At 52.2% G+C, this 19,142-nt stretch overlaps 1 protein-coding gene across 1 annotated transcript in view; it reads right to left on the bottom strand.

The window, feature by feature from the left end:
* LOC307081869 (mannosyl-oligosaccharide 1,2-alpha-mannosidase IA) overlaps positions 1 to 19,142 on the bottom strand; it is a 117,866-nt gene that overhangs the window by 34,193 nt on the left and 64,531 nt on the right. Inside the window, exon 3 of the mRNA XM_079745233.1 lies at positions 1,721 to 1,836. Coding sequence (XP_079601359.1) covers positions 1,721 to 1,836 — 116 coding nt within the window. The remainder of the gene's footprint in view (positions 1 to 1,720; positions 1,837 to 19,142) is intronic.

Raw genomic sequence — 19,142 nt, 5'->3', positions numbered from 1 at the left:
AAATGCATTCTCACTCACACACACAACTCAGAGCGAGAGAGAGTGTGAGAGTGAGAGTGAGAGTGAAAGAGAGGGAGAGGGAGAGAATGAGATAAAGAGAGAGAGAGGGAGAGGGAGAGAGAGAGAGAGAGAGAGAGAGAGAGAGAGAGAGAGAGAGAGAGAGAGAGAGAGAGAGAGGAGAGGGAGGGGGTGAGACAGAGACAGAGAGTGAGAGAGAGAGAGGGAGAGAGAGAGAGATAGAGAGGGAGAGAGATATATAGAAACAGATAGAGAGAGAGAGAGAGAGAGAGAGAGAGAGAGAGAGAGAGAGAGAGAGAGAGAGAGGAGAGAGGGAGGGGGAGGGGGAGAGACAGAGACAGAGACATTCTCAAAGACAGAGAGAGAGAGAGAGCGCTGAGAGTTATAATTGATCATGTTTTCCGGCCCCAGGGAGACAGAGGGTCCCGTGGTGATGTAACAAAGAGACGATGGGAGGGCCCCTCCAAAGGCTCTGTAAAGGCGTTCAGACCCTTTGGAGGGGCCCCTGGGAGGGCCTTCAGCGCTGGCTAATGGCCCTGGTTCAGCTGGCCGGGCCAGGAAACCTTGGCTTCAGATCAGTCCTCTGACACAACCCTGGACCCCTCACAGAGCGGTCAGCTGACCGGGGGCTGGCTCACGATTGGACGCTGACTCGTCCAAAGACGGGGGGTTCAGGATGTTGTGCTGCCGACCACATCGTTGTTTTCTCCCAGACCATTAACAAACAAAACCGCTTCCAATGCTTTATGGAACACCGTGACCGTGACCCTCAGCTTAGGTATTCAACCTCTATTCGACCAGATAGAATAAGGGTCTTGTTGGGATAAAACAGACATTATTCAAGAGAGACTTGGCAGAGAAGGCCGCTTTAAAAAACAACATCAAGGTTACAGACTCGGACTGCTGAAGGGTGATAAACACTCTGGGTTAAAGTGCAAACACTGTCGTTAAGGACCAGACCTCCAGACATACACCAACACGAGGACCAGACCTCCAGGCAAACACCAACACGAGGACCAGACCTCCAGACAAACACCAACACGAGGACCAGACCGCCAGACAAACACCAACACGAGGACCAGACCTCCAGACAAACACCAACACGAGGACCAGACCTCCAGGCAAACACCAACACGAGGACCAGACCTCCAGGCAAACACCAACACGAGGACCAGACCTCCAGACAAACACCAACACAAGGACCAGACCTCCAGACAAACACCAACACGAGGACCAGACCTCCAGGGAAACACTAACACGGGGACCAGACCTCCAGGCAAACACCAACACGAGGACCAGACCTCCAGGCAAACACAAACACGAGGACCAGACCTCCAGGCAAACACCAACATGGGGACCAGACCTCCAGGCAACACCAACATGGGGACCAGACCTCCAGGCAACACCAACATGGGGACCAGACCTCCAGGCAACACCAACATGGGGACCAGAGCCCCCGAGGAGAGGCTCTCTAAGACTGCCTGAGAGAGGACACTCTACCTCATGAGGACCTGAGAGAGAGGTTCTCTACATCATGAGGGCGGAGGTTCTTTACCTAATGAGGAGAGAGGTTCTCTACCTCATGAGGAGAGAGGTTCTCTACCTTATGAGGACCTGAGAGAGAGGTTCTCTGCCTTATGAGAAGAGAGGTTCTCTACATCATGAGGACCTGAGAGGGGGAGGTTCTGGGTTGTTCTCTTACCGTGTTCATCTCCAGGCTGTTCTTGACCCACTCCTTGGCGTCGTTGTACTCCTCCTTCAATCCCATAATATACAGCGTATCCAGGGAGTCGATGATGCTGGCTCCACGCAGACCACCTGAAAGACACAGGAGGGGGCAGTTAGAGGCTGGGCCACCAGGGGGCAGTAAGAGGCTGAGGGGCAGTGAGCGCTGAACCTTCCCACAAACCTGACACTCTTCAAACCAGATATGCAAATACAATCCATACCTTTAGGGGACAAAACAGAGGAAGACTGAGGTGGAAGGTGGTCTGTGTGTCTGTGTCTGTGTGTCTTTCTCTAGCTCTCTCTCTTCCAGCAGACATTAATATTCACAACCCAGGCGATGGTAAATATTAAAAGAGGTGGCAGTGGTCAGAGGTGTGAGGGTGGCTGGGGCTTCAGGGGCAGTAGAGAGAACACCTGACACATCCTCTCTCCTTCTACTCTAATCAGGCTTCACAGGGCCGGCCTCCGTCTCTCTGTCCCCGTCTCCGCTTGACCTCTCACCTTCTGCATCGCCACGGCAACTAACACAGATGATGAGGTCACCGGGGAGGCTGCTGGGTCACCGATGGACAGCGTACACTACCATCCCATAATACTCAACCCCATAAGTCTCCACTTCAGACCATAACACCCTACACTTTAGACCCACTACACACCTCTACCAAAATCCCACAATACTCCAACCCTAATAGACCAACCAGACCTCTACACCATCCCATAATACTCCAACCCTAGTAGACCCACCACACCTCTACACCATCCCATAATACTCCAACCCTAATAGACCCACCACACCTCTACACCCTCCCATAATACTCCAACCCTAATAGACCAACCAGACCTCTACACCATCCCATAATACTCCAACCCTAGTAGACCCACCACACCTCTACACCATCCCATAATACTCCAACCCTAATAGACCCACCACACCTCTACACCATCCCATAATACTCCAGACCCTAATAGACCCACCAGACCTCTACACCATCCCATAATACTCCAACCCTAATAGACCCACCACACCTCTACACCATCCAATAATACTCCAACGCTAATAGACCCAAACACCTCTACACCATCCCATAATACTCCAGACCCTAATAGACCCACCAGACCTCTACACCATCCCATAATACCCCAGACCCTAATAGACCAACCAGAGTCTATTAATCACCCGGGGCCCTGGGGCCCGCCCTTGGTACCGGGGAGTTCGGTGAAGTCCTGGCCGGTGGTTTAATTAAGAAGAGGGATGCCCACGTCCTGCTCTGTTCTCAGTTGTCCTCGTCTTAATCACTGTTAGCTTAAGGCTTGTTAAGAACACAGAACACTGATACTGTCTCTAGAGCTGTCTCTCTGTCTCTAGACCTGTCTCTCTGTCTCTAGACCTGTCTCTGGTCCTTTCTCTAGACCTGTCCCTGGTCCTCTCTCTCTCTAGACCTATCTCTGGTCCTGTCTCTAGACCGGTCTCTTGACCTGTCTCTAGACCTATCTCTGGTCCTGTCTCTCTGTCTCTAGACCTGTCTCTGATCCTGTCTCTCTGTCTCTAGACCTGTCCCTGGTCCTGTCTCTCTGTCTCTGATCCTGTCTCTCTGTCTCTAGACCTGTCCCTGGTCCTCCCTCTCTCTAGACCTATCTCTGGTCCTGTCTCTAGACCGGTCTCCTGACCTGTCTCTAGACCTATCTCTGGTCCTGTCTCTCTGTCTCTGGACCTGTCTCTGATCCTATCTCTCTGTCTCTAGACCTGTCTCTGATCCTGTCTCTGTCTCTAGACCTGTCTCTGGTCCTGTCTCTCTGTCTCTGGACCTGTCTCTGATCCTGTCTCTCTGTCTCTAGACCTGTCTCTGATCCTGTCTCTCTGTCTCTAGACCTGTCTCTGGTCCTGGCCCTGGTCCATGACAGACTACCTCAGCTCTCCCAGATCAGAGATTTAATCAGATTTCTAACGGCTCATGGTTAGCCGGGCCCAGAGGCAGCTCGCCGCGGGCTTAGCAGCCAGCCAAGCGTGGACCGTTCCTACAGAGAACAGCCACCAGGCCGGGATGATGGATGACTGTTAGGAGTGGAGCAGCACCTACATCCATCACCCTGAGGTCCCACCTCTCAGGCTGGGCCTAGACCCAGACCCCCTCCGACTCCCCCAACCAGGCCCCTCCCACCTCGTTAGCTGGGCCCAGACCCAGGCCCCTCCCACCTCGTTAGCTGGGCCCAGACCCAGGCCCCTCCCACCTCATTATCTGGCCCAGACGCAGGCCCCTCCCACCTCGTTATCTGGCCCAGACGCAGGCCCCTCCCACCTCGTTACCTGGCCCAGACGCAGACCTGGGACCAGGAGAAGGTCTACATCAGGGTGTTTGTGCGGCTCTAGCTGGAAGAGAAAGACAATGCTTCTACCTGCTGCTATTATTCCGCTGCTAAACTAGCAGAAAAAAACGCAGCGACTGCAAGTATAGTTGCTTCTCAAACCGTAATGCAAGTTATTTTCCATAATGCCTTTTTGTTGTATTATTATATATATGAAGGGAAACCGGGGCTCCATTCATCGTGGCTGTCACGCGGCAGCCGAGTTAGAGCAGGTGGCTCAGCGAGACACACCTCAGTCACATGATCGATCACTTCCTCTGTGTGTGTGTTTCTGTGTGTCTGTGTGTGTGTGTGTGTGTGTGTGTGTGTGTCTGTTTGTGTGTGTGTGGGGGTGTGTGTGTGTGTTCAATCAATTCAGAGGCATGATAAGATAAACTGCGATCCAATCAGCGATATGTGTAACCACCTGTTCAGCGAGCAGCCGTCACAGTGCGGGAGGGTGGGAGAGGGTCTTTCGAACGCGTTCTACCCTCCTTTCTAAACACGGCTAAAGCAGGGAGACGGAGGCACATTAGGGCCTTCCTTCCATCACACCCCTCCTGTGGGTTTCCTTCATTATAACCTGGACCCCAGCGAGGCGCTGCAGCCGACAGCGGTAACGCAGCCGAGCCGCTGACTCCACTCAGACGGCCCGGCGCCCGAGACCCCGGCCGCAGACCGTCCATCCCAGCTCCCCGTCTCGTGTAATTAGGCCCCTCCCGCCTGGAGGACAGAGAAACACACCGCCGATAGGGACCCTGCCATTCAGCCACCCGGTCATCTATCGTCACGGTAACAAGCAATCTAGAGCCTTCCTCTGTGCGCTCCGTGCCGCTCCACACCTGAGCGGTCTGCAGTGCTCCTGTCGCCCCCCCGCCCACCCTCAAGGACCCCGTCTCACCCGTTAGAACCTGGTTCTCGTTAATTGGCCCGCCCTCGTTAAGGGTGCCTCGTTAAGCAATGGGAGAGCTGGGAAGGGAAAGCGAAGCTGGTTGGCACGGCAACGAGAAGGTCCGCCACGGCCGGCGGAGCGGAACGCCAGCGGACGCGGAGACGTCCAGGAGATAAATAAAGGGAGAGGAGAAGTGAGAAATGTCACGGCCATCAATCAAGACAGGGTTTCCCAGGCCGAGCAGCAGGAGCTCAGGAGACGGCAGATTAATTAAAAGATAGAGAGGAAGAGGAGGAACACAACTGGTGATGAATACTCCTCTCGAGGAAGGCCCCGTATGGACGGTATTATAGAATACAGCGTTACACACCGACGGCGTGTTGGTCTGTGCGCTAGCGTTAGCCGCACGTCGCTAATTTTGTCAACGCCGGAGTTAGCTTGTGTGGGCGTGAGAGGGCTAGCATATTTGAAGAGCATAAAGAGATGAAAGGATGCAGAGTAAGCTGTTTAATACGACACGTTTATTAAAGCCTAAACCTACAGAGCGCGAGCTTGGGGAATTATTCATTGCTTTGTGTGTGCGTGTGTGTGTGCGTGTGTGTGGATATGTTTGTGCACTTGAGTATGTGTGTGTACGTGTGTGTGTGTGTGCAAGTGTGTGTGTATATGTTTGTGCACGTGTGTGTTTGTGTGTATAGGTTTGTGCACGTGTGTGTGTGCGTGTGCACTTGTGTGTGTTTGTGTGTGCATATGTTTTCTGCACGTGAGTGTGTGCCTGTGACTGTGCGTGTGTGTGTGTGACAGTGATACAGCACCCCTACCCTGCCCAGGCTCAGCCTTGACGCTTCAAAGACAAACAGGAAGAGGAGAGCAGAGGCACCACGGAGCCGCAGCAGAAGCGACACACATACATATGTATACATACACAAACAGACACACAAACACACACACCATCTCTCTCTGTCTCGGCGAGGACCAGCTGTTTTCTTTGGGCCTTGATCTGAGTTAGTATTTCTCCCACCTCTGCGCCTCCTCCCCTCCTAGAGGAGTCCCGGCAGGAGGAGGCCCCCCCCCCCCTTGGTTTGGGCTTCACTGTTCTCCACGTGAGGCTGAGGAACTGAACCTGACGTGGGGTTGACTCCTGTTCCTCCACCCGTCTCCACGTCTCCACCAGGCCCGGCTGCTGAAGGAGTAGCTCCCCTTCCCAGAACCATGCTGTTCGTCTCCTCTGTACTCCACTCTCTACCTCACTGCTGTTTGACTTCTCCAGACTGCTTGACTTCTCCAAACTTCCCCGGGCTGTCGAACTCCTCAAAGCTGTCTCACTTCCCCCGGTCTGAGGGAAGGTGTCTTGTCTTTGCTCTCCCTGAATGCCTGGTTACCATTTGATCCGTGTGTTTGCAGACGGTTATTATTCAGCGAAAGCAGAATTTCTTATTTTCCAAAGGTAGACTTTGATGTGGGCAGATTTTAAATATCCCCTCATTCCGGTATTATTAAACTCCTGTTATCAAATCAGTGCCCTGCATTTGCATAACCCTTCAGCTGGCAGTGCGGCAGACCCTTCTGCAGTTTATTTCCCCTGCATTAGATTCAGGGCAGCGTGTGGCTTTACTCTTCAGTACTAAGACTGCTATAGGCACACTGGTCTATACAAGCCCCCCTTAGTGACATCACACATTAAGGTGAGGCGGCCTGTATGGTGGACCTAAGGCTCTGTCTGAGAAGAGGGACCAGTTTGAGGTCAATATAGTCAATATATTTGACACTGTTTGGTTTTGTGTTGTTCGTGTTTAGTAAAGGATCGGAGATCTTTACGTTTGGTCACTCAGAAGCTTTTACGGCCCGGTAGACGACTTGATGGAGGTTGCAGAGGTCAACCTACCGGGACTGTAATAGCCCGTAGGACGATATACCCATCATGCACCTGGGTGTGCATTGCCACTCATGATGTCGCAAGTGTTTGGGGGGAGGGGGGGTAATGGCCAATCAGCATCCCTGCTGGTGGTGGAACAGGGCTCCTTCAGAAGGCTGTCGTCACCGTACAGAGAGCATGAGGCCGTGGGTCAGGGGCGACCTCCCTCCCGCTCGGCGAGGCCCAGAGCGCCGTTGGGCCGCCACCCATCACGGCGCTGACCTCACCGCTAGGGACGGCGGACCACCAGCCAGCCCCCGCCAATCAGCAGCTCAGCATCCGGCCCCTCACCGGGGGACACGCCCACACACCGGACTCAAACACCTCCCTCTGAGTGGAGCGATCTTATTGGCCTCTCTGGGGGGGGGGGGGGGCGTCGAGGCACCACCTCTGGCCGACATGACACCGTGACACCTTATCAGGGTGCTGCCTTCCAGGTCAGGTCATTCTCGTAAAAAGGAAATTAATCCCAATGAATGTCTGCCTGGTTAAATAGGATTTAAAGAGACTTCACACAGTGGTAGCGATGCTCGCACGGCCGCCCTCTCTCTCTCTCTCTCTCTCTCTCTGTTAGAGCCACACCCCTTTGTGCCCTTCAGGAGGGCGGCACCACAGTATGGGGGGGGCGGGGATGTAGAGCTGCCTCTCTACATCTGAGTCGTTAACATAGTTACAGTATAGTACGGCTTCATGCTCCATACCTGAGCAGAATATATTGAAGAGGGTCCACTACATACATCAATTTATAGACGCTTTTATCCAAAGTGACTTACAATAAGTACCTTTGTCGGTACAGTCAGGATGTTAATAGAACCAAGTACCAAGCACTAACCATCACTAGGTTAACCCATTCCCCGTATACAACACAGATAGCTCAGATAAGATGCAACACAATGCTGAGTACTGTTTTTAAGTGCCAGGACGCACAACATACAATAAGCGTGTACATTAAGAGCCAGGACGTACAACATACAATAAGTGTGTACAATAAGTGCCAGGATGTACAACATACAATAAGTGTGTACATTAAGCGCCAGGACGTACAACATACAATTAGTGTGTTGATACACTCTGGAGGGAAGCTGTTGTTATTTATCTTCACTCTGTTTACGTCGATCGCTCCAAGCCTGACTCAAGAGTGGCTCTGGAGAGCAGGCCGCTGAGGACTAGATGTGTGTGTGTGTGTGTGAGTGTGTGTGTGAGTGTGTGTTGTTCTCCTGCAGGGCTGTGATGTCATGGCCCCCATGACATCACAGCCCTGCACGTTCCTCAGGGTTCCCCTCCCTTAGAGACGGAGGGCCAGCTGCAGCCGCCTCCCCCTCCTCCAGCACCGCGATCTGGTTGGCCGCTTACCCGCTGAGTAATGCTCAGCCCAACCAATTAGAGAGCGCTTTGTCACCTGCTGATGAACAGGCCCTGTCAGCCGCAGGAATTAAACCAGCAGCCTCCACGCACCATTACTCTGCAGCCGGGGGGGAGAGGCAGTGCGTGCGTGTGTGCGTGCGTGCGTGCGTGCGTGCGTGTCTGTACATTAGTGTTTGGAGGCATTATTAATATCTTAAAAACCAAACTATGCAGAAATCATGACAGACTCGGAATAAATCTCCAGATTTACTGTAATGAAAACTGGTTGTAAAATGTTGCTTTTTCAAATCGGCCCAAATTAACTCATCTTGGTTTTAATCAGTGTGTATACAGCCAATCCACTGACCTCTGATGTTTTAAGGGTGCCGTCTGTTTAATTTAGTGGCGTCTAGCGGAATGGACTTAATTAAGGTATAAAACATAAGGATGGCTGTGTTTGAGTCACCTCAAAATGAGACGTTTAAATATCTGGCCAGAAGCAGCTCCTCTGTCACAGAGCCGCCATATTGCACAGCCATGTTTCTACAGGAGCCCGGAATGGACAGACGCGTCTTTACGTGTGCTTCACATTCTTAATTTTGCTGGAAGACATGAATGCACCAAAGAGGACCAGAGGGAAAGCAGAGAAAGTGTTTACTGGGGTGTTGCTAATTATTATAACTCATTACATTTTATTATTACTGCTGCCGCTATCATTTTTGAAGTACCAACTGGCACCATACAGGCCACCGGAGTTTCTCCTGTGCGCTTTGACAGGGAGGGCTGAGTTTCAGTTGGGTGCAATCTGCCACCTCATCACTAGATGGCACTTCATCCTTCACAAGGAACCTTTAAGCCTCAGTTTAAAACTTTTCTGCTTACCCCACCATGAATTTACACTCAATTAAAAAAAGGAAGTATTGGCTGTTTCCCTGTGAAATGTGAAAATGGCAATTTGAAACACGTCTAAATAATTCAATATCAAATTCCTTTTTTCATTTTACCCGTCTGTCCTCCCTCTTCCCTTTCTCCATCCATCTTCTCTGTTTGTGCTTCTAAGCATGCCAGAGGGCCGCAGCGTGATAACTCTCCTCTCCCTCTCTCTCCTCTTCCTCCCTCTCCTCTTCCTCTCTCCCTTCCCTCTCCCTCCTCTTCCTCTTTACCTTGCCCTTCTCTCTCTCGCCCTTCTCTCCCTATGCTTCCATCCCCTCTCCCTGGCCCTCCGCTCTGAGGCCAGAGTCCGGAGGCTGCCTACTGGTCATCTCCCACTGGGGAGGACTGGTCCTGACTATCACCTAGCCATGGAGGTCAGTGGAGACTAATCACACTCAATCACCTTTACACCAATCAATGGACGCTTTAGCCTTACCTCAAAATGTTTTCTTTATTTGTCCTGTTCAGAAGCAGAAGAAGCCTCTAGGATTGGAGGTGGGAGATGCTGGGAGGAGACTAAAGTAGACGGAAGCTAAACAGACTGTCTGCCGCTCACAGATCACTCACCATCCCGCTACAGCTGTGGTCTCTGGCAGCAAAGAGTTCACCAGAGGGGGAAAAAACCTATTTGGTCTGCGCGCCAAGAGGGAGCCACAGCAAATGGTTGGAGAGCAGCTCGACAGACTCCATCAGAGGAGGACTTTACAACGTGGCAGAAGGAATACAAAGCGCGAGCAGGCGTGTCTCAGGTGCGCAGAAGGCTGACAGGTGAGGGATTGTGGGTAAGGAGCGACGGTAGCTCATCACGTGGCGGCGGGGAGATGGATGGACCTGTTAGCGTGCACTTAGAGAGGGAAAAGTTGATGCAAGACTCTCAGGCCCGCTAAAATATTTACAACGGAAAGGATGGTCCGCTTGCACCGAGGCGAAGATAATAGTCTATTTATAGCAGCTTAAAAAAAAGTGAAGGAGGCTTAGGCGAGTCCTCGGTAAGCCTGGGGGCGGGCGGACGGGCGGGTGATTAAAGCCGGCCCCCCTGATTGCTACACGACCAAAGCCGCGTGTCATGTCAGCGCGGCGTCACGGCGGCGCGCTGGGCACTGGAGCGGGCGCCCTCGCGCGCTGAGACGTCTGAGTGGGGATGAAACGTCAGGACAGACAGCCCCCCCCGTTGAGCCTGGTGACGAAGGTGACGCTCGGGTTTGAGTCCGAGGCGTCCTCTGAGAGGAGGACTGTGGCAACGGGCTCGGCAAACAAACTAGATTTGGATTTGAAATAAACTTTGTTTTGTGCTCACAGTATTGCTTGCTAAGTGATGTGTAAATGACACTTAACACGTTACACTTACCACATTACCCATTAAACAAACACACGGCGACCATTGAGACGTCACTCGCTGAAACGTTGACGCTCAGCCTTTAATTCAGGACGTTCAGAGGGCTACAGAGGAGGAAGCACAATCCCGTCTAATCCCGGTCCTCCTTCATCCATTCCCCAACTGGGTTTCATAATCTTGGCTCTAATCCCAGCATGCAACACTCTACATGCAGTGCTTCCCTCGGACCCCTAATCCTCAACGAACGTGAGCACGACGTGGCCGCTGTTGTCAACGACCGAGGGCTCGCTTCCTGGGGTCTGAGATCTGGAGACTAGCGAGTCCTTCCTGCGTAGAGGTCCTGCCCCCTGCTAAATGGTAAAGGGACTGCATTTATACAGTGCTTTTCTGTACAAAAAAAATCTGTACAGTATTGCCTAACACTCACACATTCACCCACCGACGGCGGAGTCAACCATGCAATGTGACAGCAAGCTGGTCAGGAGCAGTCGGGGGGAGGCGTCTCGTTCAGGGACACCTCGGCACTCAGCTGGGAGGAGCCGAGGATCGAACCGGCAACCTTCAGGTTAACAGCCAACCCACTCTACCTCCTGAGCCTCATGCCGCCCTGCTGGTCTCAGGTTCCCTGATGCAGAGAGCGTCTCGTGGGCAAAGACACGACACGATCCCCAGGAGGAGAGGAAGAAGCGAGGCGACACCCACAGACCGCACGGATTCCCCCAAACACCTCTGGAGCGCCGCCGACGTGACCAAACAAGACGCCAGAGTCGGTCAGGCGCGGCCCCGCGTGGCTTTGGGTTTGTTACCCGGCTGTCACTTAACCTAATTCCTCTGTTTTACTCACATGCCCTGGCGGGCGAACCCAGCCTGTCATCCACGCTAGCGTGTGTGTGAGGCAAGCACTCTCATTAGCTTGGCATGCTAGCCCCTCCGTCATCCTCCAGCCAGCTGCCCAGCTGCAGAGCGCCCAGGCTGGGCTGGCTGTCAGCGCGGCAACCTCCAGGACGCTCGGCTCCGCGCTGACGCCAGCGCAGCGCCGAGTCCTGCCGCCGGCCGCCCTCCTCCCGTCCACCTGGCCAGTTGCACACCTGTCACGTGACCTCCTTGATGACTTGTCGGCTGAGACAGTCGGGGACTGAAGCGAGGTGGAAGCTACGGAGCGGTGCAGTCACCGGCCCCGGCATGAACCACAGAGACAGCGCTTACGTTCAAATTCAAAGACTTTGAATTTGAACGTAAGCGCTGTCTCTATGGTTCATGCCTGCATCTCGGCGTGTGATACGAAGACACGCACACACACACACACACACACACACACACGCACACACGCACGGACACACACACACGGTCACAGATGAGAACACGCACACACACACAATCAGGGTGGAGCAGTATAGAAACTTGGTTATGACGATGAGCACGAGGTCTCTTAGACAACAACAGATACATTTTAGTGTGCTTTTGAACTCAAAAGGCCGTTCCACGCGGCCTGGCCGAGGACTTCAACCATATGCTAATTGACCGAGTGTCTTCAGACTAATTTAGCGTTTTCTCTCCCGCTCTAATGATGATGAATCTAGACCAAGAGGGGGGGGGGGTGCAAAGTCAATATTTAGATAAACGTCGTGCCTTCACCGTCTGGGTCAAAGAGGAGGCTGAATAATCGCCCACCTGCTCCCACACACCCACACACATTCATCCATTCATACATGTAACAATCATCCATTCATACATGTTACATTCATACATGTTACATTCAGACATTCATACATGGTTACATTCAGACATTCATACATGTTACATTCAGACATTCATAAATGTTACATTCAGACATTCATACATGTTACATTCATATTTGTTACATTCATATTTGTTCCATTCACACATGCTACATTCAGACATTCATACATGTTACATTCATACATGTTACATTCATACATGTTACATTCAGACATTCATACATGGAACATTCATACATGTTACATTCATACATTCATACATGTTACATTCAGACATTCATACATGTTACATTCATACATTCATACATGTTACATTCATACATGTTACATTCAGACATTCATACATGGAACATTCATACATGTTACATTCATACATTCATACATGTTACATTCAGACATTCATACATGTTACATTCATACATGTTACATTCATACATTCATACATGTTACATTCAGACATTCATACATGTTACATTCATACATGTTACATTCCTGCAAGATACATTCAGACATTCATACATGGAACATTCATCCATTCATTGATTTCTAGAGCTCCTCCGTAGAGACCAGGTGACTGAAGAGAGGGTTAGGTGGCAAACCTTTTCTGGTCTGGGCCGTGTTCCCTAACACAACCCTAGTCTGGTCTGGGCCGCGTTCCCTAACACAACCCTAGTCTGGTCTTGGCCGCGTTCCCTAACACAACCCTAGTCTGGTCTGGGCCGCGTTCCCTAACACAACCCTAGTCTGGTCTGGGCCGCGTTCCCTAACATAACCCTAGTCTGGTATGGGCCGCGTTCCCTAACACAACCCTAGTCTGGTATGGGCCGCGTTCCCTAACACAACCCTAGTCTGGTCTGGGCCGCGTTCCCTAACACAACCCTAGTCTGGTCTGGGCCGCGTTCCCTAACACAACCCTAGTCTGGTCTGGGCCGCGTTCCCTAACACAACCCTAGTCTGGTCTGGGCCGCGTTCCCCTCACCGCCATCTTTCACCCAGCGCACCACAGAGGAAATGGCCGCCAATTAGGGTGACTGGTGGGCCCCCGGGGCGGGGGGGTGTAAGGGGTCTTATTGGCTCCCCAACAAACGGGCCCTACTGACGACGGGGGGTCACCACGGGGATGGCTCTATTCGTCACCTCGCGCTGGTTGCTATGGAGATAGGCGATATCTTCCGCGGCGCCGCGGCAACGGAGCCCCTGGGGTGAGGGAGGGGGAGGGGGAGGAGGGGGAGGAGGAGGAGGAGGAGGGGGAGGAGGGGGAGGAGGAGGAGGAGATGGAGGGGGAGGAGGGGGAGGGGGAGGAGGAGGAGGAGGAGGAGGTGAGGGGGAGGGGAGGAGGAGGAGGAGGAGGAGATGGAGGGGGAGGGGGGGGAGGAGGAGATGGAGGGGGAGGAGGGCTTGTTAATGAGCAATTAACAATCCTGCAGACTTGGGGGGCGAGGGGGGAGGGGGCTTCGGAGGTGTGACGCAGCACCGGGGTGTCGGTTCTATTTGAAGGGTGGAGGAGGGAGCGGGGGCCGCTGCAGAACTCAAGGTGACCCCGCGCCCCGGGGCCCCCGACGCTCCGACACCGCGGTGGCATCGGGGGCCCGTGGGGCCCCCGGGGACCCGAGCTACAGCGGCCGGCGTGCGATCGCTAAGTCCACTCCGCACACGCTCCGAGAGCGGTCGGCGCGCCCTCCGGACACCGACCCCGCCCAGCGCCCAACACTGAGCGACTAGGGGCCCAGGAGGCCGAGCGGGCCGGCCGGTAACCGGAAGGTCGCTGGTTCGATCCCCGGCTCGAGTGCCGAGGTGTCCCTGAGACGCCCCCCCCCCCTGACTGCTCCGGACCAGCTGGCTGTCGCCCTGAGCGGTCGACTCCGCCGGCGGTGGGCGAACGGGTGGATGAATGGTGATAAGTAGCTCTGGTGAAACCGTCAGGAAAATCCCCTAAATGTAAATGTGCTATTCTCCACCACCCCCTCCATCTCCTCCTCCTCCTGCTCCTCCTCTACCTCCTCCTCCTCCTCCTCCACCGCTCTCAGCCTAATGGCTCTCCATCTTCCGAGGGGCCAGGGCGGCCCTCCACCCATCTTCTGAAGGGCCCTTCCATAACCTCTTCTGTTTTAGGGGCCCCTAGACGTGGAGCCAGTGGCCAGGTGAGGGCCACAACCTCATTTGCATTCCGGCGTTCGGAGCGCCGGGTAAGATATGCGACCTGATGGACTCTAATTGACTCCCTCGGGGGGCGAGGAGGCAGAGAAAGGCAGGAGGAGGAGAAAGGAGGAAGGAGGAGGAGGTATGAAGCAGACACAATGGAGGTGGAAGGACTGGGGGGGAAAGTGGGCCAGCGAGCGGCCGCCTGACGGAGCGACCCTGAGCTCGGCTTCTTCTTAATAAACAGAGCCAGCCGCCTGAAAAGCTGCCAGGGGCCAATCCCATTATGGGCTGTTGGACATCTATTGTTATTGGAAAGCTCTTTGGAGAGCGACGCCAGCGGCCGGGCGGCAGGTGGGAGGAGGAAGAGCAGGGCGAGGAAGAGGAGCGCCAGGCGAGGAAGCCGGTTTAATGGGTCTTGTTCCAGACGAGCCAAAGGCCTGGTCCCCCCTCTCGGGCTCCCGGGGGCCCGCTGGTTCTATAAAGAGCTGCAGGCTTTAGCGAGCCCACTGCATCCACAGGAAGCCACTGTTCCTACTGCAGACCTTTCGGTAATTATACCCAGGATGCCCCGCTGCCCCTAGACCCAGCTGACCTTCAGCACACAGAAGCATTACCGTATCGCTCCTCACCCTCTCACACCGCATCCGTGTCTGTACTAATATCTCAACTCAACCTCCCCGTAGCCTTCTACCTGAAGTCGACCATCTCTAACCTAGCACTTAAACATCTGCATATCATCCTACTACCTCGACTTAACTCGCTCTAATACCTGAACCGTCTCTAACTGTTACGAGCCCACATTAAAATCGTGTGAACAACTAACATAATAACTCAAAGAAACAGATCTTCTGGAAAGAAAACGTTTTGGTATATTTATTTTCCATATATCGGTTTAGTTAACAGAATGAGAGGGTTGCCACAAAAACAGAAAAGAAAGCAACCGCTCCCACCATAAAATAAAAGATCCAAGATCAACAATAATACATACGGATTTGAACAAATGGGTTCTGGTTTAACAAAAGAAAAAGTGCGACCAGCCAGCGTCTGCCATGTCGAGGGTGTGAGAGAAAAAGAGAGACAGCCATCTTAGAAGTAGACAGGTTTATATACTTGGGAGGGCCGGCCTTTTCAATTAGTCACAGCAAGGTAACGCCCAGTCTCCTCCCACCAGGAGCAAGGAGGCAGGACCCGTAACACTAACATAATTACTAAACTGTACTTATCTTACCTAATAGCAACACATAACCATCGCTAACCTAGTAGCTGAAGGTAACCATCTCAAACCTTACACCTAAACATCCAAACATATCATCCTACTAGCTCAACTTAACTAGTTCTAATACCTGACCCTACCTCTAATATTTAACCCAGTAGCTGAAGGTAACTACCTTCTAAGGTAACTAACCTAACCCTCTCTAACCTAACCCTCTCCAACCTAACCCTCTCTAACCTAACCCTCTCTAACCCTCTCTAACCTAACCCTCTCTAACCTAACCTCTCTAACCTAACCCTCTCTAACCTAACCCTCTCTAACCTAACCCTCTCTAATCTAACCCTCTCTAACCTAACCTCTCTAACCTAACCTCTCTAACCTAACCCTCTCTAACCTAACCCTCTCTATCCTAACCCTCTCTAACCTAACCCTCTCTAACCTAACCTCTCTAACCTAACCCTCTCTAACCCTCTCTAACCTAACCTCTCTAAACTAACCCTCTCTAAACTAACCCTAACTAACCTAACCCTCTCTAACCTAACCTCTCTAACCTAACCCTCTCTAACCTAACCCTCTCTAACCCTCTCTAACCTAACCCTCTCTAACCTAACCCTCTCTAACCTAACCCTCTCTAACCCTCTCTAACCTAACCCTCTCTAACCCTCTCTAACCTAACCCTATCTAACCTAACCCTCTCTAACCTAACCCCCTCTAACCCTCTCTAACCTAACCCTCTCTAATCTAACCCTCTCCAACCTAACCCTCTCTAACCTAACTAAACTAACCCTCTCTAACCTAACCCTCTCTAACCTAACCCTCTCTAACCTAACTAAACTAACCTAACCCTCTCTAAACTAACCCTCTCTAACCTAACCCTCTCTAACCTAACCCTCTCTAACCTAACCCTCTCTAACCTAACCCTCTCTAACCTAACTAACCTAACCCTCTCTAACCTAACCCTCTCTAACCTAACCCTCTCTAACCTAACCTCTCTAACCTAACCCTAACTAACCTAACCTCTCTAACCTAACCCTAACTAACCTAACCCTCTCTAACCTAACCTCTCTAACCAACCCTCCTCCCTCGTCCCAGCTGAGCCTCAGTAACAACAGGGTTGAGGAACGTCTTCTGCTGATTGGTTGAATCGGTCTTCAGATGGTGAGCTCGGTTAACTGACGGCTCCAGCACACCGTCCAACAGGGTGATTAACCGGGCGCTGTAATTGTGTTTATAATAAATATGATCGAATCAGTCCTCAGTCGTTTCTTCAGCTAATCCTGTCTTTGTTAGCGTGGCCTGGAGCTGTTTTATCTGTCCCAATATTAGCAGCTACATTCTGAGGCTTCACCCTCTCTCCCCATCTGTCTTTCCACTGTTCATCCTCTATCCCCATCCCTCACCATCTACCTCGTCTACTCTCTCTCCCTCCCTCTTTCTCATTCATTCTGCCTCTCCACCTCCTCCTTTCTATCATTTGTCCTCTCTAGTCTCTCTCTCCCTCTCCCTCTCTCTCACTGTGTCTCTGTCGGTCGGTCGGTCACTCACTGTCCCTCTCTCTCTCTCTCTCTCTTTCTCTCTCTCTCTCTACCCCTCTCTCTCTCTCTCTCTCTCTCACTCTCTCTCTCCCCCCCCTCTCTCTCTCTCTCTCTCCCCCCCCTCTCTCTCTCTCCCCCCTCTCTCTCTCTCTCTCTCTCTCTCTCTCTCTCCCTCTCCCCCCTCTCCACTCTCTCTCCTGGTTTACTGCTCATCCATCAGTCTCAGACTCAGACCAGGGTAGCAGAGATTCCCTGGTGTCTCTGAGCCACAGCTCTGAGCTCGATCCTGGAGCTCAGAGCAGCAGTCAGAGCGGCTCTCCAGCCTCGCCCACCACCGGACAACTCTGTTAGGACCACCACTCTCTGGTCACCATGAAGAGCGGATCATTAGGAAGATCGGATCATTAGGAAGAGAGGATCATTTAGAAGAGGGGAACATTTAGAACATCGGATCCCAGACGTTCTGCCGATCTGAGCTGAACCCAGTGAGCGATATGTCACCTTGGTAACGAGCTGGTTGCTGTACGAGTCCATTCCGCTCTAACCGGCTAAACTATGAAGCCCACCGCTACAATAACAGGTAGACACGCAAACACATGTTCACACTTTAGAGCGAGTTGTGTTTCCGCTCAGTGGGAGTCGGTCGCTGGTGAATGATTCACTTCGGTTGTGAACATGTCTCACTAAGCTACACATTTTGAATGTGTAGCTTAGTGAGACATCCTGGGTTTGCCTGGGAGTCTAACCACTAATCTATCGCTATCGGGCCCCCATCCAAACAGAGGAAGGCCGGTCCAGATGCGTTCTATTGTACTGACAAACAGTGCAAAGTGACCCCAGGGAGGTGACAGTCTAAACTTTAGGATGAGACGCATTACTTTTGTTATTACGGCTGCCATTTCTTTAATTTCACGCTGCATGCCTCTCCTCTTGCTAACAACTCCCACTCATACTGGCTTTGAACAGATTTAAATGAATGACAATGTTCTATAAACGGAGACGCTGATTTAGAGGAGGAAACTCAACAACCGGCTTCTCTGCCTGCAGGAAGACAAATTTCAATCAGCCAAGAAGACGGCAAAGTTCAGAGAACACAAAGGAGAAATCAGACAGGGAGGGGAGGGAGAGAGACAAAGAAAGAGAGAGAGAGAGAGAGAGAGAGAGAGAGAGAGAGAGAGAGAGAGAGAGAGAGAGAGAGAGAGAGAGAGAGACAGAGACAGAGACAGGGAGGGAGAGAGAGAGGGAGAGGAAGAGGGAAGAAGAGGGAGAGGGAGAGAGATAAACAGAAAGAGAGAGAGAGAAGAGACAGAGAGAGACAGAGAGAGAGAGAAAGCGAGAAAAAGAGGGAGAGGGAAGGAGAGGGGAAAGGAGAGAGAGAGAGAGAAACATAGAGAGAGAGAGAAGAGAGAGCAAGAGCAAGAGAGCAAGAGCGAGAGAAGCCAAGGAAATATATCTTCTCTTGGTCTGAGAAAATTGGAAAATTGAAATGTATGAGGATTAATCTTGAGTATAAAGAGAGAGGAGTGGAGCAGAGAGCGGCAGGCTTTAAGTAATGGAGCCCCTGCTCTCTCGTTGGTCGGGGCGGGGGCGCGGGGCTGTGGCGTGACACCGTCTGATGTTGACATGGGTTTGAGGAGTGGGTTCAATCAGAGCTTGTCTGTTTGCTCGTGGGATTAAATTAAAGAACACAGCATCCAATTTCATACCTGGCTTCCCAGCAGGTTCACCATCACAGCCCGTCTTTACCCGCACAAATACCGCTCTCTCTCTCTCTCTCTCTCTCTCTCTCTCTCTCCCCCTCCCTCCCCCTCTTCATCCTGTTCTCTCCCTCCATCCCTCTCCCCCTCCCTCTGTGTGTTACACACAACATGGAATAATGAATCCATTCTGAGATTAGGGGGTCCTCGTTACACACTGTGCGGTCACCCTCGGCTGCAGGGCTGTTTGCTGGCTCCGTTGTGTTTATCATTATTCGGGGGGGAACAGCTTGTTTACTCGGGGTGT

The sequence above is a fragment of the Pollachius pollachius genome (assembly GCF_949987615.1).
Source record: "Pollachius pollachius genome assembly, chromosome: 1".
Taxonomy (NCBI): Eukaryota; Metazoa; Chordata; class Actinopteri; order Gadiformes; family Gadidae; genus Pollachius; species Pollachius pollachius.
The sequence above is the reverse complement of the archived record's forward strand: the minus strand, read 5'-3'. Positions and strand labels throughout refer to the sequence as shown.